Consider the following 26,728-nt stretch of genomic DNA (forward strand, 5'->3'; position numbering starts at 1 on the left):
TATACCTAAAAATAAATTTTATTTTCTCACCTATGATGTGTGTTTTTAAAAAGATGTGCAAGAGCAAATGAGTCTTTTTACAAAGCTCATTTGCACATTTTTCAAAATTTACTGTGACTAATATAATTCAAAACTGAATTCACTTAGTCATTAAAACAGAAAACTGAGGTACATTCTAACCTTTATTTTCACTTGCAACAAATTAAATACTGAATGTACTTAGATATCTGACCTACTTCAAACCATTCAATGATTTAGCTTTAAACAACTATGCATTCTAAAATATATAAATGTTATACAAGAAGTATTTATGTTTGTTGATGAATAAATAGAATGGAATAGAAATATTTTATAGGATTAAAAATAGACATATCCAAGGTAAACAAAAAAATTTAAAATCAATGTGAAGCACCCATTTCTCAACCCTTTATATTTATTTACATAAGTTCCTTATGTCAGGAGAGTTTTTTTGTTGTTTGTTTTTGTCAGTCATGGGGCTTGAACTCTGGGCCTAGGTGCTGTCCCTCAGCTCTTCAGCTCAGGGTAAGCACTCTACCGCTTGAGCCACAATGCCAAGTCTGGTTTCTAGTGGCTTGTTGGAGATAAGAGTCTCATGGACTTTTCGGCCTGGGCTGGCTTTGAACCATGATCCTCAGATCTCTGCTTCCTGAGTAGCTAGGATTACAGGCGTGAACCACCGTCCCCCGACTTGCCAGGAGAGTTTTATGTTTCCTATTTCTCTTTGTTGCTTGCACTGTTGCCTCATTTGAATAGTGTTGCTGTGATCCTCTTGGGGACGGTGCTCACACCACTGCAGACACTTACAGAGACAATGCAGCTGGCAGGCCAATGCCTCTAACATCCCACCAGTTTGCACAGTTCCACTTTATTCTGATGTTCAACTTGCCCCTTGAGAAAAGACATATAATTTTGCCCATAAAATATTATTTAAGTTGATATAACTGACCTGGTGTGTGGGTGTGTGTGTGTGTACGTGGGCGCACGCGTGTACGTGGGCGCACGCACGCTCAAGGATGGTTAGTTTTTTGGAGATCAGAGTCTCACGGGCTTTCTTGCCATGGCTGGCTTTGAACTACAATCCTTAGATCTCAGCCTCCTGATTAGCTAGGATTACATGCATGAGTTACCAGGTATTGGATAATCTTAGGAGTTTTGATGCATGAAAGCTTGCTAGTATTTAAATTTAGAGTTGTAAATGAGTATTTTCTTGTCTTTTTTCTGATTAATTTTAGAGATTCCAGGGCTTGAACTGAGGGGATTGAACTAACTTCGATTGCTTGCTTGGCAAGAAGTCTATTAATTTTAGAGATTCCAGGGGTTGAACTCAGGGGATTGAACTAACTTCGATTGCTTGCTTGGCAAGAATTCTATCAATGGACATATACTCCCAGCTTCACTTTTTACTCCTTCACTGGAGGTGGAGTCTCTCTGACTTCTGAGTGCCTGGGTTCAAATCTCGGTCTTGCAGATATCTTCTGTTAGCAAACCATGCAGTGTCCCACTGCTTTCCAGGAGGCCATCTTAAAAGCCAAAAGAAGGCATCAAAGGATTAGAAAAAGGATGGGGTGAACTCCAGAGAGGCGATTATGGATATGAACTTACAGGGCAAGATGAACTTGGCCAATCCAATTAGCCCTAGTGGAGAGATTTCTAAGACAGAAATATTTGGAACCAAGTTGTAAAATGAGGAGAGGGACTCTACAGGGATGCACTGTGCCTGTTGTCCTTCCTTAGTCTCCACCTGAGTCCTGGGATGCCACCACCTGAGCCCTTGTCATGAATGTCTATAATACAGGACCTCTCAGGATCATCTGGGACTAGAAATGTGGGATGGAGGTCATGGTCTGTAAAGTTACAAGTAGAGCTGTGCAGGTTCCCAGCTAGAGCTGGTCCCTAACTGTCCCCCATGTGGGCGGGGCTAGATAGGGGGGACTGCAGGTGCAGCTGTTATTGGACCTTGGCTGTTCTGCCTGGATGAGAAGATTCTGGCCACACCTCCAATTTTTTCATGTTTCTCTGACCAATAGGATATGAGTTGAGGCCACGCCCACATTCCATGCTGCCTAGTAGCACTGGGATCCCCTCTATTGGCTCACACCACTACAGGAGTTGAAGGAGGTAGAGGTGGTGAGTGGTGAGTGTGCAAATTGAGCTGATTTTGAAGAAATAGTTGGAGGTAGATATTTGAGTTACTGGTGATAGAACAGAGTTGAGTTTAGGCAGCCTGGGAATGTGGCCCCCCCACCTTCGCCGTCCCAGAGCTGGGATGTCTGAGAAAAAAAGAGAAAAAAAAGTAGCTGCAGGAAGGAAACTACTGCAACAATACCAGCAGAGGAATGGTCCTGCTAGACCTGCAGAATCCAAGAAGAGGAAAATGAAAGAGGGAGGTAACCCCAAGACAAACACCTTTACTCAAGGGTGCGGCCCAAGACCACGCAGACCCTGAGCCTCCCCCTCCCCTGGGCACTGTCACAGCTGCCAGGGTCCAGAGTGTCACAGGTCCCAATAACACCAAGGACCTGGAGAGACACAACCAACACCTGGTGCTTGCCCTGGACTCCAGCACAATGCAAAAGCAGCAGCTCTGCACTGAGATCCAAGAGCTGCAGGATCAACAGGGAAAAGACAAGGAGAAGATGGCCTGTGTGCACGAAGCCCTGAAAGCAGAGCTGGAGCAGCACAAGCTGTCGATACAGATGCTGATTAGAGAAAAAGCAGACTTACAATCTGCCCTGGCCCACAAGCAGCAAGAGGCCGATGAAAGAGCACTGGAGCAGGAGGGTCTTACCAGCTGCCTGCAGGCTGCACAGCAGCGCGTAACAGAACTGGAAACAACATTGTCTGCAGTCAACACCACGCAGAATGAAACTGAGAACAACAACATAGAGCTCATGAAAGCCCTGAATCGCGTGAAGCTGCAGCTCCAGGAAAAGGCCAGAAGTATTGAAGACCTGGAGGATGAGAACACCGAGCTGCAGGAGAGGCTGGAAGTGCTCCTGACACAGAAGGCCGACATGAAAATGGAAATCCACAAGTTCCAAGAGGAACTAGTGGAGCGGGCAGAGTTGGAAAGCCAACTCAACAACATGAAGGAGTTGGTGGCAAAATTAAAGGAGGAGAGAGACACTTTTGCGGAGGACCTGAGGCTGGAGAGCTCCACGGGGAAGGAGAAAGTCCAGCAGCTGCTAGAGCAGGTGAGCCAGCTGAGAGAGGAGAAGGAGCAAGGGGTGAGGCAGGTGTTGGAGTTGGAGAGCAAGCTGGTGGAGCTGAGAGAGCAGCTGTCAGAGCTGCGGCCCCCAGAGCCGCCTGCAGGGCCAGCTCAGGCTGAGCAGCAGCTGCAGGCCCACACCCTGCAGTTGCAGAAGGAGCTCAAGACCCTGGAGGAGCAACTTCACCTCCAGGTGGAGGAGAACCAGAGCCTCAGTCTCCAGAACCTGGAGCAGCAGCAGCGGCTGTGGATACTGGAAAAGAAGGCTGAGGAATGGGCACAGCATGCCGAGGACCGGCGCAAGATCCTGGAGACCATGGAGAAGGAACAGGAGACCTTGAAACGCACGCTGGTGCACAACCGCCAGCTGAAAGAAGAGCTGGCCCAGCTGCAGGATGCCTTGCAGAGGCTGAGCGCTGAGAAGGGGGAGCTCGCCAGCATCCTGCACACAGAGCAGCAGGAGAAGACAACCCTGCAGGCGAAGCTGGATGAGCTGGAGGAGGAATTCAAAGAAGGAAAAGACGTGGCAGAGTTCAAGCGCCAAGCAGCTGAGGATCTGCAGGAGCTGCATGACAAGTACCTGGCCCAGGTGCAGGAGCTGAGCGCCACCTGCAAACAGCACAAGGCCACCAGCCAGCAGCTGATGTCAGAGAAGGAGGCCCTGCAGCAGCACCTGCTGAATCAGAGCCATCTGATGGAGCAGCTGAAGCAGGAGCAGGTGCAGAGCAAGTTGCTGGCCCAGATGGAAAGGGAGAAGTTACAGGACACTCTGAAGTGTCTGGAAGCAACAAGACAGGAGAATGCGCAGCTGCGGGCCCAGCTGAGCATCCTGGCTTTCCCCAGGGAAGATGAAGGCCTGAGCCAAGACGAAGACAAGGGTGAGGAGGCGACTCCCCATGATGTGACTGTTCCAGACGACGTAGACAACCCGCAGAGCATGTGGGATTTTTACATGGACGCACTGTCCATCGCAGAAGGCAGGAAGGCGAGGATGAGCCGGCAGCTGCAGGAGCAGCAGGCCCGCTGCGGGTGCCTGAGTCAGCTGGCAGCCCAGTGCCAGAGAAAGCTGGAGAGCCAGGCCGCCTTCCCCCAGCGCTGCATCCACAGGCTGTTCGGCAAGAAGAAGCAGGACACACAGGCGCCCAAGAAGCAGCTGCACATCTGCTTCCCCGAAGACCTGGCCAGCAAGGGACACCCCCAGAGTCACGTGGATGAACTCCACCATCGCTGCAACCAGCTGACCCAACACCTGACCACCATGGAAGAGACCATCGTGCTGTACAAGGAACAGCTTGAAGTCCTGGAGAAGCTGTGTCAGGAGAAAGAGCAGTGTGTGAGCCAGCTGTCCCATGAGAAGAAGAGGAAGAGGAAGGAGCTGAAGGACCTGTTGCTGCGCCTTACAGGGGAGAGCACAGAGTGCCAGGACATGATGCTGGCAGCCGCCCAGGCCCCTGCTGCCGAGGCCCCCTCAGACCTCTCAGTCCCCCTGAGGATGGAGGTCAGGGAGGAGCGGCAAGGCTGTGAAGATGTGCATCTTCAAGAAAGCTTGAAGCCTGTCCCTGAAGAGGCTGGGGCGCCTGGGTCCCTGGAGAGCCCCACTGCAGAGCCTCCTGTGCCGCTGCTGCCTGCCATCCAGCCCCAGCAAGAGCCCACAGATGGGGGCGAAGAGTCCTGCCTCCCTTTCTTCTATAAGCCACAAGCAGATGATGTATTTGAAATCATCACCATCTAATGACATGGCCTTCTATTGTCTAAAATGTATTTATAGCATGATGATGGGTAGCACTGTCTAAGGCCTTACTTTAATGAGTGGCATTTGGGGAAGAGTATCCATATCCCAGACAGAGCAAAGGCTGCTGGGAGTGGTCTAAATTTGAAGAACATCTAACAGTCCACTTGTTGTCAGGGAGGGGGCCTAGATATGGGTCACCATTAAGAGAAAAATAAAATGAAGTTGGGAGTGATGGTAGGGTTTATAGTTCATGTTTATTAGTGACATTTTATGAAGTGCTTCTTTATTCATATGCTCACTGCATTATTTTCTGATATCTTAAAGAAGTACTTTTCATAATTGATTTATGGAAAAGGTTTATGTTATTCTTGAATTATTTCATTTTTTAACATTATATGTTGATGCAGTCATGCATTTTTTCAAAATGAACTCTGTCCCAGCAACAGGGAATGTTCTTTTTTGTATCGTAACATGCTGCAATGAGAATATTGCAGTGAAAACATAGTAATGAGAGTGAAAAAGAAGAAAATTATAATGTTGAAAGTTTGCAAAAAAAACCTCACCATGAATAGAACAAATGAAGATGTGCTACAATTGAAAATCAGCAAAGACAGTGCAAAAATGGCATACAAAAAATAAGAATACATAAATATAGAATATCTACAGTATGTCAACAGCCTTAGTAATATTTCAGTGATGTGCTGACGTGATGTTGGATATTATTCATTGAATAAAATTATTAAAATTCAATTTCTTGGTTCTTTTTAAAATTTGCTGATTGTAGCTATTAGAAACTTAAAAATTACTCTGGTGACCTGAGAGGTCTAAGACAGCCTCAGCAGCAGGGGCCTGGCTATAATCCTAGCAAGCCAGGAGGCTGTGGTCTTATTATTGTTCAAAGCCCACTTTAGCAGCAAAGTCCTTGAGACTCTTCCTAAACTACCAAAAAGCCAGAAGTAGAGTTAGGATACAAGTGATAGAGTGCTAGCCTTGAGCAAAAATGCTTAGGGACAGAGCCCAGGCCCTGAGTTCAAGCCCCAGGAGAGGTACAAAAAAAAAAAGGACAGGAAGGAAGGAGAGAAGGAGGGAAGGAAGGAAGGAGGGAAGGGGGAAGGAAGGAAGGAGGGAAGGAAGAAGGAAGGAAGGATGAAGGAAGAAAGGAAGGAAGAAAGGGAGGGAGGGAGGAAGAGAGGGAAGGGAGGGAAGGAAAGGGGGAGGGAGGGAAGGAAGGAAAGAAAAAAAAAGAAAGGAAAGAAAGAAAAGAAGGAAGCGGGGCTGGGAAGGTTGCTTACTGGTAGAGCGCTTGTCTTGCAAGCCTGAGGCCCTGGGTTCAATTCCTCAGCACTACATAAGCAAAAAGAAAAAAGCCAGAAGTGGCGCTGTGGCTCAAGTGGTAGAGTGCTAGCCTTGAGCTCAAGAGCTGAGGGACAGCGCCCAGGCCCAGAGTTTAGGCCCCACAACCAGACCCAAAAAAAAGAAAAAAAAGAAAAAAATGAAGAAGAGAAAAGGAGGGAGGAAAAAAATATAAAAAAAGAAAAAATTAAAAATTATATATGGGGCCAGGCGCTGGTGGCTCACGCCTGTAATCATAGTTACTCAAGAGGCTGAAATCTGAGGATCACGGTTCAAAGCCAGCCCAGTCCGGAAAGTTCGTGAGACATTTATCTCCAATAAACCACTAGAAAACCAGAAGTGGCACTGGCTCAAATGGTAGAGCACTAGCCTTGAGCTGAAGAGCTCAGGGACAGTGCCCAGGCCCCGTGTTCAAGCCCCACAACTGACATAAATAAATTTAAATAAATAAATAAATTTAAATAAATAAATAACGGGTTGGGTCAGGTCACCCATGGCTCATGCCTTTAGCTACTCAAGAGTCGGAGATCTAAGGATCACAGTTTGAAACTAACTCCAGCAGAAAAGTCAGTGAGATTCTTATCTCCAATAAACTACTCAGAAAAAGTTGAAGTGGCACTGTGGCTCAAGTGGTAGAGCGATAGCCTTGAGCACAAAGAGACCCCAGGACCTGCAAACTTAAAATAAAAACACAAAACATATGGAACTTCTTGTTTGCAGTTCACCACTGGCCTAGATTGTGGGAACATGACACAAAACTAGTGCTACCGAAAGGAAAACAAGTACAAGCTTCCTCTGATATGATTGTCACCCCAGTCCTCATACTGCAGAAAAGATGTGATCAGAATTGCCTACACGCATTGTGGTTGTCTACTTCAGCACTTGCCAGGATTATTCTCCTGTGAATAAGCCAGTCTCTCTTCTCTCCTGTAGGTAGAGTTAGTTCTTTCTTTGAATCTGTACTGGAATTGTAGCCCATGGTAATCAGAATGAAGTGGTGGAAATATTGCTCTTTTATTTTTCCCCAAACTCTTTTTATTAGCATACATTAGCCACACAAGGAAGGGGGTATTTCATTGTGAGATTTCCATGTGTGTTCCTATGATGGTGGGAACACGCATGTACTCCCTTCCTACTACAATTTGCAAAGGTTACATTCTTCTATCTTCATTCATGCTGACAATCTACTTCAACCTTTAAGACCAAACCCCTCTCAGGAGTACCTCTACACAGAATCTGTTTTCTCAACTCCACCCCTACTCTTAACAGCTTCCAGGATAGTCCTTTATAAAATTTTCACATGCACTTGCAATGTATTTCAAAAATTTGCACCCTCTATTATTTTCTCTTTGTCCTCAGTAGGCCCTTAGTTAGTCTCAGTTATCTCTATATGCAATTATGTATACAGGTGTGTGTATATGTACATATATATATTTGTCCATGATTATGAATGTATTTTAGGTCTACTTTCCACTTTTGAACAAAAACAATATTGTTTGTTTTTTGTTTGTTTGTGTGTGTGTGTGTGTGTGTGTGTGTGTGTGTGTGTGTGTGTGTGTCCCAGTGTTGGGCTTGAATCAGAGCCTGGGAGCTCTTTCTTAGCTTTTTCTATTTAAGGTTTATCCATTCTACCACTTGAGCCACCTTTCCCCAGCGCTGCATCCACAGGCTGTTCGGCAAGAAGAAGCAGGACACACAGTCGCCCAAGAAGCAGCTGCACATCTGCCTCTCTAAAGACCTGGCTGGCAAGGGGCACCCCCAGAGTCACGTGGATGACCTTCACCATCGCTGCAGCCAGCTGACCCAACACCTGACCACCATGGAAGAGACCATCGTGCTGTACAAGGAACAGCTAGAAGTCCTGGAGAAGCTGTGTCAGGAGAAAGAGCAGTATGTGAGCCAGCTGTCCCAGGAGAAGAGGAGGAAGAGGAAGGAGCTGAAGGAGCTGTTACTGCGCCTTGCAGGAGAGAGCACAGAGTGCCAGGACATGATGCTGGCAGCCGCCCAGGCCCCTGCTTCCGAGGCCCCCTCAGACCTCTCAGTCCCCCTGAAGACAGAGGTCAGGCAGGAGCAGCAAGGCTGTGAAGATGTGCATCTTCAAGAAAACTTGAAGCCTGTCCCTGGAGAGGCTGGGGCGCCTGGGCCCCTGGACAACCCCATTGCAGAGCCTCCTGTGCCGCTGCTGCCTGCCATCCAGCCCCAGCAAGAGCCCACAGACGGGGGCGAAGAGTCCTGCCTCCCTTTCTTCTATAAGCCACAAGCAGATGATGTATTTGAAATCATCACCATCTAATGAATGACTGGGGCTCCAGCGCCCAGGCGCAGAATTCAAGCCCCATGTCCCACAAAAAAAAAGAAAAAAAAAAGGAGCTATTTCCTCCAAAAGATACTATGGGCATGAGAGTTTCAATGTAATGGGGTGGTGGGAAAAGAGGTAACTGTAGGCCAGACAGAGCCGAGGTTGCTAGGAGGTGGCTCATATCTAGAGACATTAAGAATCCATAGGTTCCTGGGAAGAGGCCCAGGTGAGGGTTATTACAAGGAGTCAATCCTTTACAAAGAAAGGTGGGCAGCAATGCCCTCAGTTCATATTACTGTTTCATAGCACTAATAGTAATTAATGGAATAATTTAATATATGTTGATTCATAAACTTCATTTTTACATAATATCACATAGGTGATATTAATCATTTCATATTATATGTTGGTACATTGCTGTGCAGTCATTTGCATTTTCAAAATGTACTAAACTGGACCAACAATAGGAAATTTTCTTGAGTATTAAAATGCAACAGTGGGGATATTGAGATTAGGCAATCATCAAAAGTGTAGAAAACAAGAAAAGTTTCTAAATATTGAATCTTTGCTAAAAGAAAAAAATGTGACATTAACAATTGGAGCTATGTGTAATTGCATAACACTTTCCAAATGGGGTACAAAATTGTAATTCTAAAAGAAGAATACAGCATTATAGAGGATGTATAGAATATCACATATCTGAACTTTTTCAGTGAACTATACTGTAATATGTTCAGTATTCTTTCTTTAATAAATAAAATAATAACACTTATTTCTCTTGTTTTTCTTTTAAATTTAAGATCATTTAAGATAATTTTTAAGAAATAAGAAAATTGGGTGCTGGGAAGGTGGCTCAGTGGTAGAGCGCTTGCCTTGCATGCATGAGGCCCTGGGTTAGATTCCTCAGCACCACATGAGCAAAAAAAAAGCAGAAGTGACGCTGTGCCTCAAGTGTTAGAGCGCTAGCCTTGAGCTTAAGAGCTGAGGGACAGCGCCCAGGCCCAGAGTTCAGGCCCACGACCAGACCCCCCCCCCCAAAAAAAAAAAAAAAAAACAGAAGAAAATTGAAAGTTATGTATAGTGAAATGTTGTACTCTACCCAGAAGACCATGTAGACAAAGTCACATCGAACAAAAAGGGGTTATTGTCAGTGGAGCTGACAAGGCCAAATTTCCCACAAGGGAGGGTAAAAAAGGTGCCTGTCTGTCTCCCAGGGGGACCCTTGTACAGCCAGGAGGCTAGAGATGGGAGGTATTCTACATGCCCAGCAGGTACCACCAGTGAGTAGGCAGGGCAGAACTTAGGTCTGGATGGGGGCATTCCACTGACTTCATTCCCCACTTTGTTGTTGAATAGGTACAGTACCAAGCAGGGAGTATGGGCCAGGGTCTGTTCTTTGAAAGCTACTTCCTGCTGAGAGGGGGCAAGGTAGTCAATAGGAGCGTCAGGCACTGTCCAAGTGGACCAAGGCTGTACTGTTAGACACATGTTACTTGTCCAGAGTAGGGTCCTTCAGGTCCTCAGTGACTGGAGGAAGACTGTGTCCAATCTTGTTTTATCCATAGAGACGGGTCCAGTTGGCTAGAGGTATATGAAGGTGGATCACGCAGGTGACGTTTGATGTGGCAGAGATGAATCCAGTGTGGATGGCCCGGAACCTGCACCTCTGTGGGAATAAAGTTACTAGAAAAGGTCCTTCCCACTTAGCAGAAAAGTTGGTAGAACTTGATGCCTGTGGCAGGTAAGTTTTTGAAATATACACTAGGTCCCCAGCATCGATGAGGGCTCAGAGGATGACAGGGAAGGCGGAGGGCTATATTGGTCAGCATATTTCCAAGAGAAGTAGGCAGGTGCTGAGGGAGAGAAGACAGCATTGGGGAGGGTAACAGAGAATCCAAAGCCTGAAACGAGGAAGGCAAAGGTAGGCGGCCATACATCACTTCAAAAGCACTTCGTATTAAAGGCTTTTTTGGGTAAAACATGCAGACGAAAAAGAGCCAAGGATGAAAGCCTTAGCCAATCTCAGGTTAGAGACAGTTTGGTCAAGAGCTGTTTGAGGGGGCGGTTGGCAGGTTCCCCCTTCCCCAAGGGCTGAGGGGGATAGGGAATATGAAAGAGCCAGGAAGTGTTCAAAGACTTAGCCAAGTGCTGGCTTATGGAGGAAACGAGTTCCAGGACAAGGTCCATCTGGAAGGAAGCTGGCAGGCCAAAGGGGAATTCTTTCCTGCAAAAGAAGCTGGGACACAAGAGGAGGCTCTCTGGGTGGTGGTGGGAAATGCCTCTGTCCATCCTGTAAAGGTGTCTACAAGAACAAGCAGATGCTTGTACCTGTGAACAGTTGGCATAGGGGTAAAAGCAACTTGCCAATCCATTTCTGGGAGGTCACCTCGAGCCTGATGGGTTGGGAAGATGGCTGCACATTGGTATTGGGGTTGGCCTTTTGGCATACTTTGCAGGTCTGTGAAAGCTGTGTGAGAAACTGTGTTGGGGCAGGTTTAGGGGGCTGCTTTGTTGAAGGAACTCCCGTAAGGCACCTGTACGGGGGGTGGAGAAGGTGGTGCACTCTAGCAGGAGTGTGCCACTCAAGATGACATACACATCATGCTAGGATTCCTCCTAGGCTGGACAACAAGCTGCTACTCCGTGATGTAGGTGGTGGGACTGGAAGAGAAAGAGCCCAGGCGCGTTTCCATCTGGGATGCATCAGTTAGTGAAAAAGGAACATGGACATCTAATATGCCCTCTGCTCCTGTCACCTCGCATGAGGGGAGAAGGGAAGCTGGGGCAGAACCTGACCTTGAGTGGGCTCCAGAGTCTGGACCTGGGTAAGGGCGGCCCCAACATTGCTGCAAGATGTCCAACAACCTCCAGGGCACCACCGAGTTGGTCATCTGGCGGCTGGCTCACGAGGCTGGGTTGGACTCATCTTTGTGCCATCAGGGAATCAGGGGGCCTGACAAGGAAAAGGGGTGCTGAAGGAGGAGAGCATAGACCTTGGAGGGTGCAAGTGCTCGGGTGATGGGTGGGTTGAAGAAAGCTGGGGGTTGAGGGTGGGAGGAAGTACCACCCCGTAGAGGAGGTTCCTCCTCCTCTGGTGGAAGTCCAGGCTTTTCTGATGGAAGTCCCACCTCCTTTTGTAGAAGTCCCGCCTGAGCAGCAGTGGGAGCTGGTAATGTCTTTGCCTAAAATGGCTACAATTTATCTGTAGCATCAAAGGAGGTGTTTGGGCATATGATGGAGGCCTCATGGCTAGGAGAAGTTGGCCAGCTGAGCATGAGCACCAAAGAAACAATTTAGAACCCAGAAAAGAGAAGGCCTCTAAGTAGCTGGCTGCTTTTAACTTGCCAGAACACTTGCAGAAGTTACATAAGTCCTGTATAGCATCGGGATCCAGTGTCCCATGAACAGGTCACATAGCCTGGTGATCCAGCGAATATTGGGCCAAAGCTGATTATATAAGCATATAAGCTCCCAAGGGTTCATGTCTGATTCAAGCTTAAGAGTCTTTTGGTTGTTTAAAAAACAAGCCCAAAGGAGACTCCTGAGGGATGTTAGACTGTGCCCCTCCCATGGGGAGCAACCACAGAGCTGAATCTAGAGTCAGATACCAAGTGTCCTCAGTGCTCCTCTGTTCAGCTAACATGGAGGGAGGAAACAGCAAAAGGGGTGGTCACCTAGAGTTGTGGGGTCCCTTGGCCTTCAGCCCGGTAGCCTATGGCTCCTGGAGTGGGGCTTGGAACTTGCACCAAGATTTTTCTCTCTGTAATGGCCCAGTGGTCTTACTGAAGTTGGTTTCTGATCCCTGGGCTTACTGTACATGGTCACTTACCTGGAGGGTGAGGGCAAATCTCCTGCTGTTGGGTGGGAAAAAGTTCAGTCAATAGGAAGCCAACTTGGCAGTCCTGTGGGCTAGCTAAGGCCTGGGTCAGCTTGTAGGACCCCGCCCCCCAAAAGCTGGGGATTGGGACAAATATCCATGGGGGAAACTATCCAAAGTCAAGCACCAATGAAAGGTAGTAAACGGAAAAGACCACATGGACAAAGTCACATAGAGTCAAAAGACGGTTTATTGCCAGTGGAGCTGACAAGGCAAAGTCTCCCACAAAGGAGAGAGAAAATGGACCCCTTCAAACAGGAGGCAGAGGTGGGAGGTATTTCACCTGCCTAGCAGGTACTACCAGGTAGTAGGCGGAGCTTCGATCTGGGTGAGGGGTGTTGTGCTGACTTACACCTAGAAAACTGAGCCTAAGTCAGAGTGATTTGTATCTTCATAAAAACCTAAGATTAAATGAGTAGAATTTAACTCCATACTAAATATGTGGGCTATTTATGCCAGGACTAACTTAAGTGTTATGCAGAAATTGTACTGGATGTAGGGTGTTAATGCATGCAAGATGGCAGCCAAGCGCTCTCATTTTACACAATATACACTGAGCTGAGGACATTGTATATTTGAGATGCATTTGTGCAGTAGAAAAGTCTATTTGGGTTCACTAGTACTCTTCCATCTAACTTGGGAGAGATCTAAAATTAGAATCCATATCAGTGATGTCAGCCTATATATTACCTAGCCAAAAGATTCTAAATTTTACTCCAATGAAAAAGTTAATATAGATGTATGATAGTTTGTGTAACTATGACCTTAATTGTTGCTGGTTCTTGTATTTGTTAAGTGTATTCCTGTGCCTCAAGTGTGTAACATAGCCTTCTAAAGTGCTGAACTTTACACAAGTTTATGAAGCTGACAATCTCTAATTTAGTGATGTGTATGTGTATTCCTCATTGTGATAGGAACTTGATAGTATGGGCATAAATCTGTAAATCCAAAGTAAATCCTAAATGTCATATGGATGTCAATAGGAATGACAACACTTTTGTAAATTGCTAAATTTTATCTATGAATATACTAAATTTTTGTCATTACACTTTGGATCCTTTCTAAGACATTTATGATTAAAATCATGCAAAACAATTCTAGCAAGTGCTTTGAAAAACTACTATAAGCTTAGTTTTACAAGGGATAACTTTAAATCTGATGCTCAAAATAGCGAAGAAGATTAATAAAGCTCTTTCTTTTTGACTTAGTGTAGTACATCAGACCCTAAACCTATTGCAACTAAAAGCACGTTAATAACAGAATTAAGGCTTTCTATAAACTTTGGGCAGTTATCCCAGTGTATACATAGCTCCTTAGTTTCTTGGGGTCTGTAGGGTATTGCATTCAAATGGCACAGCACTCTTCTAGGCCACATTTTAACTCCAGGGGAACTAATAACCCTTCTGCCAGAAAAAAATTAGGCTTGAGACTTTGAAATTACTACAGGAAAGTGTAGGAGAAACACTAGGAGTGATTGTCACAGAAAGAAACTTGTTGAATAGCATTCAAGAGGCTCAGCAAATAGGAAAGGGAATTGACAGATTGGATTGCATCAAGCTAAAAGGCTCTGCACAGCTAAGAATAGAATCACTAAGGTATAGACTTTGCATGTAGGGTTCCTTCAAGGAAAGCTATATTAACCTACCATATAGGAAATACTGTTTGGCTTAAGGGATGTTTTGTTACTAATATCTCTGACTTCTCTTTTAGTTAAAAGATTAACTGATATTTTCTGATCCTGATTACATTCTGACCCTCATAGTGGCAGCTTTTCAAGTGAATTTCCTACCCACTGTATTTCTAGTGCCACCTCCTCAATTAGGTAAGGAAGGGACTTTTGGTTCTCCTTTGTTTTTCTACTTTTCCCTATTGAAACCATATTATACTAACATACATTATTGCAAAACTCCAAAAAAGCGAAAAGAAATGCCTGAGAAGATTTACTAAAATCCAAGTATTTGTTCGCCGTCCTGAGACATGAAGTACTTTTACTTGAGGCTCATTTACAACACCTTCTATTCTCTGGTGTCAATTTAATCATGTTCTTAATTACATTCTACAGAGGACCATGGCCCACTGTGATAATATTCAAGTCTACCATTCATGGAAAATCATCTCATTATATGCTAAAACCTTAACCATTTTTCCCTAGAGACTGGAAAACGGGAAGTAGGAAATTCTGCATTTCAAGGGGTACATCAATGACAAGATAATTCTACAACTAATGGAAAGTTTTGAAGTCTGAAATTTAGTGTATATTGGAAATGTCTTACATGTGTGTGTGTACTAAGACTTGAGCTCAGGGCCTGGATGCTCCTTAGTATTTTGGCTCAAGGCCAGCAATCTATCTCTAGAGCTGCAGCTCCATCTCTCTTTCTGCTGGTTAATTGCAGATGATACTCTCACAAACATTCCTGCCCAGGCTAGCTTAGACTCATGATCCTCATCTCTTAGCCTTCTAAATAGGTAATATTGCAATTTTGTATCACTTGTACCCAGTAAGTCTGATTAGTTTGTCAGTTGGCACTAGGACTATCCCTTAGCTTCTTCACCCAAAGCTGATTGGTACTCTATCACATTGTCTTTTTGATGATTAATTGGAGATTAGATTCTCCTGGGCTTTCTTGACTTGCTTAGTATTGAATGATGATCCTCAGATCTCAGTCTCCTGATTAGCTAGGATTACACATATTAGCCACCAACACCTAGCTCAAGCCTGACTTTTATAATCAAAATTCAAAGAGAAATGTGAATGCTGTTCATGAAGGTCTCATTGGCAGATATACAGACACTAATTGCTGAAGCTTAGTCTTTAGTTTCAAGACTATGCTTTAGTCACTAAATGACATTAAGACTTCTATATTGCTGCTTTTCTAAATGCTAAAATAGCATTTATTATTTATTTATTTATTCATTCATTCATGTATTTATTTTTGTTGGTCCTGGCGCTTAAACTCAGGGCCTGAGTGCTATCCTTGAGCTCTTTTGCCCAAGGGTAGTGCTCTACCCCTTTGAGCCACAGCATCACTTCCAGTTTTCAAGTGGTTAATAGGAGATAAGAGTCCCATGGGGACTTTTCTTTCCAGTCTGGTTTTGAAGCAAGATCTTCAGATCTCAGCTTCCTGAGTAGGTAGGGTTATAGCCAAAGCAGAAGGCAGAGGAATCTGAGGTCAAATTGGCAACATAGTAAGACTTTTTATTAAAAAGAACCAGAACAACAGATGACTATCAAATGAAGTGTGGGCCAAAGTATAAAGGAGCATACTTTTAGTATTGAAGTACAAGTTGAAATTTTAAATGTAATCCCTGTAGTGACCACAAATGAACTATCTATAGAATGTGTACAAAAGGAAATGTGATGGGAATTTAACTGTTCTATGATTTAAAACACATTAAACACAAAAGAAGATGGTTATGCAAGGAATGAGGAGCGTGGACAAGATGAACAACATCGGAAAATTAGCTAGTAGCAGTAACTGTGATTGAATTTTGCCCTCTATTCAATCAGCAAAGATTGGTAATGGTAACTATTTCTGACTTCCTTGTGCAGTCCACAAAGGACTTTAGAACCAGAAACATGAACAGATTAAGAGTGAAAGGATGAAAATAGCAACCAAAAGAAAGCTGTTTCAATACCAGTACATATAAGACATTTATGTATGTATGTATGTGTGTATGTATGTATGTTTGTATGTATGTATGCATGTCAGTCCTGAGAACTCATAGCCTGGGCCCTGTCCCTGAGCTTTTGTGCTCAAGGCTAATGCTGTACCACTTGAGCCACAGCTCCACTTTTGGCTTCTTGGTATTTAATTAGAGATAAGTGTGTCATGGAATTTCCTGCCTGTGTTGTTTTGAAGCACAATGCTCAAACCTCAGCCTCCTAAGTAGCTAGGATTACAGGTGTGAGCCACAGCACATAGCTTAGACTTGTGTGTGTGTGCGCGTGTATGTGTGCGCATGCGTGTGCACACGCGCTCACATATCCATCATGAGGCCTGACCTCTGGGCCTAGGATCTGTTCCTCCTCTCTTCAGCTCAAGGCTAGCACTCTACATTTGAGCCACAGGGCCACTTCTAGGTTTTTCTGTTTATGTGGTGCTGAGGAATCAAACCTAAGGCCTCATGCATACAAGGTAAGCACTCTACCACTGAGTCATCTTCCCAGCCCCAGATTTTTATTTTTTATATTTGACACAGGATCTCATGTATTTCAGGCTGGCCCCAAGTTCCTGGCTCAAGAGATTCTCTTGCCTCAGTTGATCTACTGAGTAGCTGGAACAATAGGTGTGTGCCACCACAGACAGGTTAAGAAAGAATTTGTATCAAAGGGGGAGGATGGGAAGGGATGGGAAGGGGAAACAAAAGAGGAGGCTACAATGCTTGATAAGAAATGTATTCATTATCTTGCCCGTGTAATTGTAACCCCTCTGTACAGTATTTTCACAATAAAAAAAAGAATTTGTATCAAAGGGTTTGCAGAAAAAGGATGTTACCTGTTAAGAAAACTTTCAGCACAATAAAATGATGGATCAGTTACAAACATTTTTACACCTAACAGTGGAGTATCAAAAGATATGAAGCAAAAAAATTGAAGAGAGAATAGTTTCACAAAAATAATTGGAAGTTTCAATATCTCAGTTTCAATAATGAAAAAAAATTGACAGAAGCCATGTAAGGAAATAGAGGAACAGGATATCAATGGATGCAACCAATAAAAAAATTACTATAACAGCAACAAGAGATTCCTATTTTTTTCATGTACACATAAAGAGCACATGTAGTTACAAATAAAGTCAATTTTAGGACTCAAAGAAGATATAAAATGGCCAACATGAAAACATGAGTAGACATTTAGCATCCCAAACAAAAATATGAATATCACTTAACACCTATTAGGATGATTACTATAGAAAAACAAACAAAAAATAGCAAGTGTTGGTGAGGACATAGAGGAATTGGAACTCTCATGCTTTTTTGGTGGGAATGTAAATGAAGCAGTCACTGAACAAAAACAATATGTGGATTTCTAAAAATATTAAAAATTAGACTACTGTGAGATTACTTCTGGGTCTGTATCAGTCCAGTTGAAAAGAGTCTTTACCAGGCACTGGTGGCTCACGCCTGTCATCTTAGCAACTCAGGAGGCTGAGATCTGAGGATCACAGTTTGAAGCCAGCCCAGGAAAGTTTGTGAGACTCTTTTCTCCAATAAAGTACTAATAAAGCCAGTAGTGGAGCTGTGGCTCAAGTGGTAGAGTGATAGCCTTAAGCAAGAGAAGCTGAGGGACAGCACCCAGACCCCAAGTCCAAGCCCCAGGGGCTTATACAGAGGATTGAACCTGGCTCCTTGTCCAGTTGCTAGGCAAGCAGTCTACCACTTGAGCCGTACCTTCCAGGCATTTGGCTGGTTTTTTTTTTTTTTTTCCTATTTATCATTTTTATTTACAGAAGGAGTTGAAACAAATCTGGAGTGTTGTCCCTGAACATGAATCATTTAACTGAAACCAACTGAACTATAGAAATGGAGCAAAGAAAGGGAAAAGTAGCACATCCCAGGAGCAAAGGTTGGAGGATAGGATACAGTCCATAATATATAACAGGTGCAGAAATGTCTTGATTCAGCTGCTCAGAGCCAGCTCCTTAGAAGGCATGCACAAGGTCCATTTTCAGAGGATGTGTCCCTCTCAAACACTGTATTTGTTTTGTTTTTAGGTAGGGTCCTATGCATTTCCCAGGAACTGCCCCACTCTACAAATTTTCCTAGGGTTGGCCTCAAACTGCAATCTTCCTATCTTGAACTGTTCAGTAGGTGCGATCACTAACATGAGCCACCATGCCTGGCTGTAATTTTAATAATGCGAACATATGAGTTCTAGTGTTAACAAAGGCAGTTGTGAGTCAATACTTTTCTAACTTCATAGAGAAATTCCACAGTGAGTCAGTTTCCACTATGAATCTTCCAAGGCAAAGTGAGTGACAACCTGTCGTTTTCATACTGGGATTATTGCATAGTGATCCTTGACTGTGAATTCTAAGATGGCAAGTGAGTATTTCCTCTAGCTTAATCTGTCCTTAGGAGGATATTCAGACATAAATCTTTTCAGGACAATTCAGTAGCAACTGCTTTCTTTTATTCTCTGTGATCAAAGAGATTGCCTTACAGAAAAGCTGACCCTACCACCTCTGAAAACTCTTGCCAACATCGTGTGATCTCAGAGAACTTTCTTCCCTGGTGGGGATCCTATTAAGATACACCAAGAAACATGGTGTGAGAATTGTGCACAGTCATTGCCCTGAGAGGGATTCTCTAAGAATATACTCTCTGGGGTGTGGCCTGGGTTTGCAAGTGATACACTTGTTAATGTCATCCCCGTGATGCAGGTGCACGTGCTGAATGAGGTTCACATTCTGGCAGAAGGCTCTGCTACACCGGCTGTCCCTAGGCTTCTGCCCAGTGTTAGGCACTCATGGGGTGAGTCTGCAGCTGCACTGGAAGGCCTTGCTGCACTCCACACTTTCACAGGTCTTCTTCCCGTTGTGGAGAAGGTAGTGTTGAGTTAGGTGTACTGTACTGCTAACATTCTCACATTCGTTGCATCAAAGAGCTCTCTTTTCCTGTACAAGTCCTATTATGCGAACAAAAGCTAAACAATAAAGGCCTTCCAACACTGACCATGCTCGTGGCTTCTACTCCGCGTGCATGGATGGCCTTGTGTTTGAAGGCCTTCCTCTACTTAGTGGACTTGTATGGCTTCTTGCAGAGTTGCAGGATGAGGGCTGAGCTCTGGCTGAAGGCTTTCCCACACCTCCATCTGCAGTCTCGTGTGAACCTGCTGATGTCCAACAAGGTACTTTCTGTTAAACGTGTCCCCCATTGCCTGCCTTTGTGTGCATGGAGATGTCTTCTCTGGCTGCTGAGTGTGGTGCACAGAAAGCATCCGGGAGACATGCTTCTGTAACGCCCCAGCACAGACCAGCGGGTCTCCAGCTGCTCCTCTGGCCCGGTGTCAGGAGGCAGTCTTGGTGGGAGCGCCTCTCCAGAGTTCCCGGATGTTCCTGCCCTTCCAAGAGCCCTTTCCTCAGTTCTGTGCACCCAGCAGGAGTCCCTCGAGGAGCGGGGGGCGGGGCTTCCGGGCATGACTGACAGGCGAGGTTGGCTTTCCGGTCTGGCTTTGTGCTCCTCTGGCCTGGAGACCTGTGGAGCCTCCAGGGCCTGACGCTCCGGAAACGCGGGCAGGAATTGGCTTCCTCGGCCGCCATCGTCGCCCGGTCACCCAGCGCGTGCGGCCTAGGCGCCATGTTGGACTCCGGCGGCTCTGGAGACTCAGCCGCCGCCTTGGTCACCGCCGCCGCCCGGGCTCTCCTCTCAGTGTGGAGGACACAGACAGGGAGACCCGGGGAGCCGCGGCCTGAGCAGCCGGCATGGCCGTCCAGGCCCAGCCCTGGGAGCAGCGCCGGCTGAGCAACCTGAAACCTAAGGAGACCAGAGCCCGGCAGGTCCAGCACTGCCTCCGGCACCAGCCCCGTCAGGTCTCGCTGCTCTCCATCCTCCAAGTGAAGGTCACAGCCACGTTTTTGAAGGTCGTCCACATCTGCCAGCCGCCCTCAGGCTGCAGGGAGCAGCTCTGGTAGGGACAGACACTGCAAGGTCAGGAGCTGAGCGAGCCCCGCCGCAGCCCAGCCCGAGTCACCCACCCGGTGGGCAGAGCGCCAAGCCGCAGACCTGCCTGGACTTGCATTTCTTGAGACATTAGGAAACGACACCCCGATGAAATGAGTGAGCCAGTGATTTTAACTAACCGAGGACCTGACAGTCTAAAGGCTGAATTACTGCAATGGCAATCCGTGATTAATGCATTTGTTTCACTGTGAAATCAGTGATAGAAGGGATTGCTTTTGCCCCTTAGAAACTGAGTGTTTTGTTGAAGAAGGATTCAAGCAGTATCTATACAGATAAGAAAATCATTACGGGTTGGAATAATTACAAAGTTAAGGGAAAACAAATAGGGTACGCTACAAGAAATAAAGGGACAGATGTTTTAAAAATAGTGTAGACAGTTCAGTGTTATGGGACATAGTAACTAAGAAGAGAAAGAACTCCAGGGATTTGTTTCCTAATAAAAGGAATTAGACCAACTTGGGAATAATTTCATATGGCTGAATCAAGTAAGAAATATAAACGAGTTTTTATATATGTTGGTGCCCATCGTGGGGCTTGAACTCAGGGTGTGACCAGTGTTTGTTAGCTTTTCTGCTCAAGACTAGTTGTCTGCCAGCTCTGCTACTTGAACCATGCCTCAAGTGGTTGATTCAAGTTAAGGCTTGGTGGACTTTCCTGCTGGGGCTGGCTTCGGACCTTGGTCCTCACAACTCAGCTTCCTGAGTAGCTAACGTTATGGATGGGAGTCCAGATTCCAATCAAGTAATGCAATTTTGAAGTAAACAATGGCAAAATAATACTGGCTAGAATTCCTTAGTAAACATTTATGGACAAATAATGTTTCTGGTGATGTTTGAAGGGTGAATATTCTTTTGCTAGCTGGTAGAATGCTGAACAAGAGTGAAATTAAATTTCAGGTCCACACATGATGAATTATTTAATATGCAGAAGCAAGGCAAGTGAGAGCTTGTGGAGATACAAAATAGATATCAATTGGCAGATGAGATCTATGTCTAGTAGGACTGAAAGCAATTTCTACTTCTGTAAGTGAAGAAAGGATAATACTCTACCTGATTTTGAGAAGAATAAACACTTAACCTCTTCTTTGAATGTATGAACAACAGAAATTTATTTCTCCCTGTCCAAGGCACCATCCTTTGCTGTCTGCTGTCAGTGTTCTTGCTGAATCCTCAAGTGGCAGAAGGCAGAAGGGCATCATAATTTTTGATGTATTTTTTTCTATGTTGTTGTAGTTTTGCTGAATCTTAAGATCCTCCTTAAAACCTTCCCTGGACCATCCCACAGCATCATAGATTAGGTTAGGCTTCAACTCTATCCAGTTATTCATTTAAGGAATGGAAAGAAATGTTTTTCTTAATAATCAATTGTTTAGGCAGAGTATGAAATAGGAGAGGTAATCTATGATCAACAGTGATTTTCTTAACATAAAATGTGTACTTTATGTTATCTTAATATCATTCCATGTTTGATGATATTCCTTGTAAAATTTACAATTTGAGTGGTTCCATGGAAAAGCAAAGTGTAGAGGTTCTTGTGTATATGCCTCCCTAGGCTTTGTAAAAAAAAATACTGAAAGTAAGGGAAGTTTCTTCTGCAGCTTTAAGTGTGGCAGTAAGACTAACATGAAGCTGCTTTCAAACCATTGAGTGCTGCTACCCACATTTTTAAAGTCTGTAGGCAGCAGTTTGTGTGTGTACACACGTGTGTATCTGCATGCACACATGACTGCCTGCCACTCTGGGGCTAGAATGCAGGGCTAGTGCTCTTATTTAACTTTTTTACTCAAGGCTGCCATTTTGCCACTTGAGCCACATGTCCAGTTCCATATGCTGGATTTTTTTTTTTTTTTTTTTTGGTCAGTCGTGGGGCTTGAACTGTGGGCCTGAGCGCTGTCCCTCAGCTCCTCAGCTCAAGGCAATTTCTCCACCACTTGTGCTGCAGTGTAACCTCCGGTTTTCTAGTGGTTTATTGGAGATAAGATTTTCAGGAACTTTCCTGTCTGGGCTGGCTTTGAACCTCCATTGTCAGATCTCAGCCTCCTGAGTAGCTAGGATTATAGGCATGAGCCACTGGCGCCGGGCTTAGGCTGGATTTTTTAATGGATGGGCTTCAGGATTCAACTGAATGCCTTCAGTAACCATCAGGATTTTATGTATGTTTGTATCCCTTGTTTTGATTAGGTTATGAAAGATCTTCAGTGTTTCTAAACTAGGACTGTTATTTATTTGGTTGGATGCAATGCATTGCTGAGCATCTGTCTCAGGCTTTGAGTATGTGGTATCGTACAAACCTGGACTTAAACATCAGGGAAGTCTTGATCTTTGTAACACCCCAACATAACTTCCCTCTTCTCAGACACTGTCTAGGATTGTTTGCACTGGAAAATCACTGGATAGGACATAATGTCAAAGAAGAGTAAGAAGCATTGCTTGCAAATTTTCAATTGTTTCATTTCAGGAAGCTTGTTTCATGACTATAGGATGATCTACTTGCAGAGATTGGACAGATAGGACTGGAAATCCCAAATTGATAGGGTAATAGTTTTTTGGGGGGAATACCTGGCAAAGAGAAAAAATAGCCAAAAGAGCCAGGGGCTTGTAATTCTAACTACTTAGTAGGCTGAGATCTGGGGAATCACCGTTCAAAGTCAGCCCCGGAAGGAAAGTCCATTTATCTATACTGAGAACAATGAAACTAAAGAGCACTGAACCTGACATTGGAAAAGATGTTTAGCATCCTCAATACTAGAGAAAGTGCTACTTAAAAACAATTGAATGCCAGACATGGTGGCATGCCTGTCTAGTCCTAGGGACTCAAGAAGAGGGATCCATTCAGTACAGGAGCCAGATACCAGCCTGAAAAATATAGCTAGGCCCCACTAGTAAAAACAAAACAAAACACAACAACCCAAAACTGAATTCTGTAGGGAAGAAACAGGCAAATAGCTTTCAAGCATCCCTGGAAAGAATACTGCTATATGTTTGGAAAGAGACCTGGGTAATAGCCATGAATTTTTAAAGAGAAAGCTATCCTGATGATAGCTCAAAACAAAGTATACACTTTGTGAGAGATGAGATAAATACACAAATAGCATCAAGAGGCAGAATAGTTTTTTAGGACTTAAAAAGATAATAACTGAATAAATAATATATTGAGGACATAGTATAAACAAAGAACCCCAAAGTTATTTGTACTTAATCATAGTTTTCAGACAAAACCCTATTCAATTTTAATTTTTCATGTAAAGGTTTTATTATACTGAGAACTACCTCTTTTTCATGTATATAGCCTTTTTCTTATACATTTCCTCTGTGTGTATGTTGTGTGTGTGTGTGTGTGTGTGTGTTTGTGTGTGTAAGCACGTCTTGAAGCTTGAACTCAGGGCCTGGACACTGAATTTCTGTGCTCAATGTTAGTGTTTTACTACTTGAGCCACAGTTCTACATCCGACTTTTTGGTGGGTATAGGTGATAAGAGTTTGAAGGAGTTTCTTGCCCCAGCTGCCATTAAAAAGTGATCCTCAGTGGTTCAAAGCCAGCCTGGGCAGGAGAGACTGTGAGACTCCTATCTCCAATAAACCACCAGAAAACCGGAAGTGGTGCTGTAGCTCAAGTGGTAGAGCGCTCGCCTTGAGCTGAAGAGCTGAGGGACAGCGCCCAGGCCCAGAGTTCAAGCCCCACGACCGACAAAAAAAAAAAAAAAAAAAAAGTGATCCTCAGTTCTCATCCTCTTGAGTAGCTATGTATATATGAGTGAGCCACCCATGCCCAGCCTTTCATGCATTTTAAATATTACTTTTTAAAAGCTGGGGATGTATCTCAGTAGTACAAGATGTGCTTTTTTGTGCAAGATCTTGGATTTGATTTCCAGCCCCAGAAAAAAAAATATAATACATTGGAAGAGCTGTTATGTAAAGAAATTGAGAACATTTAGAACTTAACAGGAATTCTATGTCACATGTCTTATTTCTTGCCCAATAACTTTCCCTAAAGTTACTGCCAGTGTGAATAACTGGAATCAGAGTAATGTTTGAGCAAACATAGCCTATCACTAATCTTTTATTATAGAGGTAGTATTGCATGCCACGAAATAGATAAAGAAGAATAAAGGTAGTAGGAAATGTGAAAACTTAAGGCAATTATGTTTCTCAACTCAAGGGGATAGAGAATTGTTACAAGTGGATGGTATGCATTGCAGAACCTGGAATATAGAAATCACTTCTTTAGGAAAAATTGTAACACTATTTCTGGATTCCTTTTTCCCTCCCACCACCCCTCATAAAAACATACCTTTTGAGTTTGCATTCTAGAATGAGCTACAAACCTGGGAGCCATGAGTCAACTCCACCCCTCACTCCAACTTCCACAAGGACCATAATGGTGGCACTGTCACATCCATCCCGCCCCTGCTAGTCCAGCTGTTGATCCAGCTGGAGGTTGCAGCCCAATAAGGAATAAAGGACTTCACTCCAATCTCTTCCACCTTCACTGATAGTAAAAGTGCATTGGCTTTGGAATCAATCACTTCCCCTATAGTTTCTGATTACATTATTTGACACATTATTTTGACCTTCCATTGAAAAGTTCTGTGTAAAAACAGAGGTTATACTATCTTTTTGGAGTTTTTCATGAAGATTAAGTTGGCAAACATATGAAAAGCTCGTTGTTGAGAGCCTGCTCTGGAAATACTGATTCTGCATCTTCTTATCTATGTGTTTCCTGTAGTTTTCCCCTGCATCCTATTTTATTTTTCCTCTCGCTGTCTAGATGATTGCTGTCTATCCCTACTGGCCTTTTTGTTTCTTTAAATGACTTTTCTGTGTAACAGGGTTCCTTTAGTCCTTTGAATTTGTTGTCACTAGAGGGCGAGTGACATAGATGCATTACTACTCCCCTGATCACACTGGGAATGGGAGGATAGGATCACCTTACCTGGGTGAAATCCATCATTCAAAATTAAAGAGACTTTAGAAACCACATCTATTCCTTTTCATTTTAAAGGCTGGAATGGTAGACATTTAAACAAATACAAGCATGTAGTAAATTCATAGTTGAATTGAAACTTCTTTTTTTTTTTTGATCCGGTTGTGGGGCCTGAACTCTGGGCCGGGGTGGTATCCCTGAGCTCTTCAGCTCAAGGCTAGCACTCTACCACTTGAGCCACAACGCCACTTCCTGCTTTTTTTTCTTTTTGCTAATGTGGTGCTGAGGAATCGAACCCAGGGCCTCATGCATGCGAGGCAAGCACTCTACAACTGAGCTACGTTCCCAGCCCGAATTGAAACTTCTTTGTATAACTACTTAAACATAATTTTCAAAAGTCTATTTATAAAAGAGTAGGTCAGAGGATAAGTAGCTCATGTCTGTAATCCTAGCTATGTGGGAGTCTGGGACCTGAGGATCCTGCTAGCTAGTGGCTCAGTGGTAGAGCGCTTGCCTTCCATGCATGAGGCCCTGGCTTCAATTCCTCAGCACCACATAAGCAAAAAGCCGGAAGTGGGTCTGTGGATGAAGTGGTAGCGTGCTAGCCTTGAGCTGAAGAGCTGAGGGACAGCTCCCAGGCCCAGAGTTCAGGCTCCATGACCAGACCCACCCTCCCAAAAAAAGAATAAATGAACAATTTTGAGGTTATTTCTGTGGAGGTTTATAAGAATATGTTAATTAGATATGAAAAGGAAGTTCTTTGTGTGTGTGAGAAAGTGTGAGTGTGTGTGTGTGTGTGAGTGTGTGTGTGAACTCATGATGTATACATTGTCCCTTAGTTTTTCTGCTCAAGGCTTGTACTCTAGCTGAGTCATAACGCCACTGCTGGATTTTGGGTGGTTAATTGGAGATAAGAATCTTGGCTTGGAACTGTGATCCTCACCTCTCAGCCCATTAGGTAGCCAGGATCACAGGCATTAGTCATCTGTGTTCAGTACACCAAGAACTTTTATCAGTGTATGTGATGCTGGAAATTGAATTATGGCTAGGGCCTTGCATATGCTATGCTAGTTCTCTAACCACTGCACTTCATGGCCAGCCCAGGAGCAGTCTTAAAATTAAGAAATAACAGTATGCTTTGTAGTCTTTTACTTTCTATGAGTAGAGACACAGAACAAACATAGCACAAAGCAGAATGCCTACAGCACACATGCACCATTTTGGTAATGTTCTGGTACTCTTCCAGCTTTGGCATGCATGCTATCCTCTTGTAGATAAAGAGAAAATTGAACAACAAAGATTTATTTCCCTTTTCTGAATTCTTTCCTTTGTGTTGCACACTACTGGGATCTGAACTATAGGCTTTACACTTTTTTTCCTTCCTCCTTTCCTTCTTTCCTCCTTTCTTTCCTCCTTTCTTTCTTTCCTTCCTTCCTTCTCTCCTTTCTTCCCTCTCTCCCTCCCTCCTTCCTTTCTATCTTCTTTGTTTCTTTTCTATCTTCTTTCTTTCTTTTTTCTTTTGTTGGTCGTGGGGCTTGAACTCTGGGCCTGGGCACTGTCCCTCAGCACTTCAGCTCAAGGCGAATGCTCTACCACTTGAGCCCTAGCACCACTTCCAGTTTTCTGTGTGGTT

General features: G+C 44.2%; 1 protein-coding gene across 1 annotated transcript; it reads left to right on the forward strand.

The window, feature by feature from the left end:
- The first annotated feature begins 2,588 nt into the window (after positions 1–2,588).
- LOC122106221 (golgin subfamily A member 2-like) lies at positions 2,589–4,961 on the forward strand. The gene has a single exon (XM_042677514.1). It carries the CDS (start codon positions 2,589–2,591, stop codon positions 4,959–4,961), a length of 2,373 nt encoding a protein of 790 aa, XP_042533448.1.
- The last annotated feature ends 21,767 nt before the right edge of the window (positions 4,962–26,728 follow it).

This window comes from Dipodomys spectabilis, unplaced genomic scaffold, assembly GCF_019054845.1.
Source record: "Dipodomys spectabilis isolate Male_0828 unplaced genomic scaffold, ASM1905484v1 ptg000039l, whole genome shotgun sequence".
In the NCBI taxonomy this organism is placed as follows: domain Eukaryota; kingdom Metazoa; phylum Chordata; class Mammalia; order Rodentia; family Heteromyidae; genus Dipodomys; species Dipodomys spectabilis.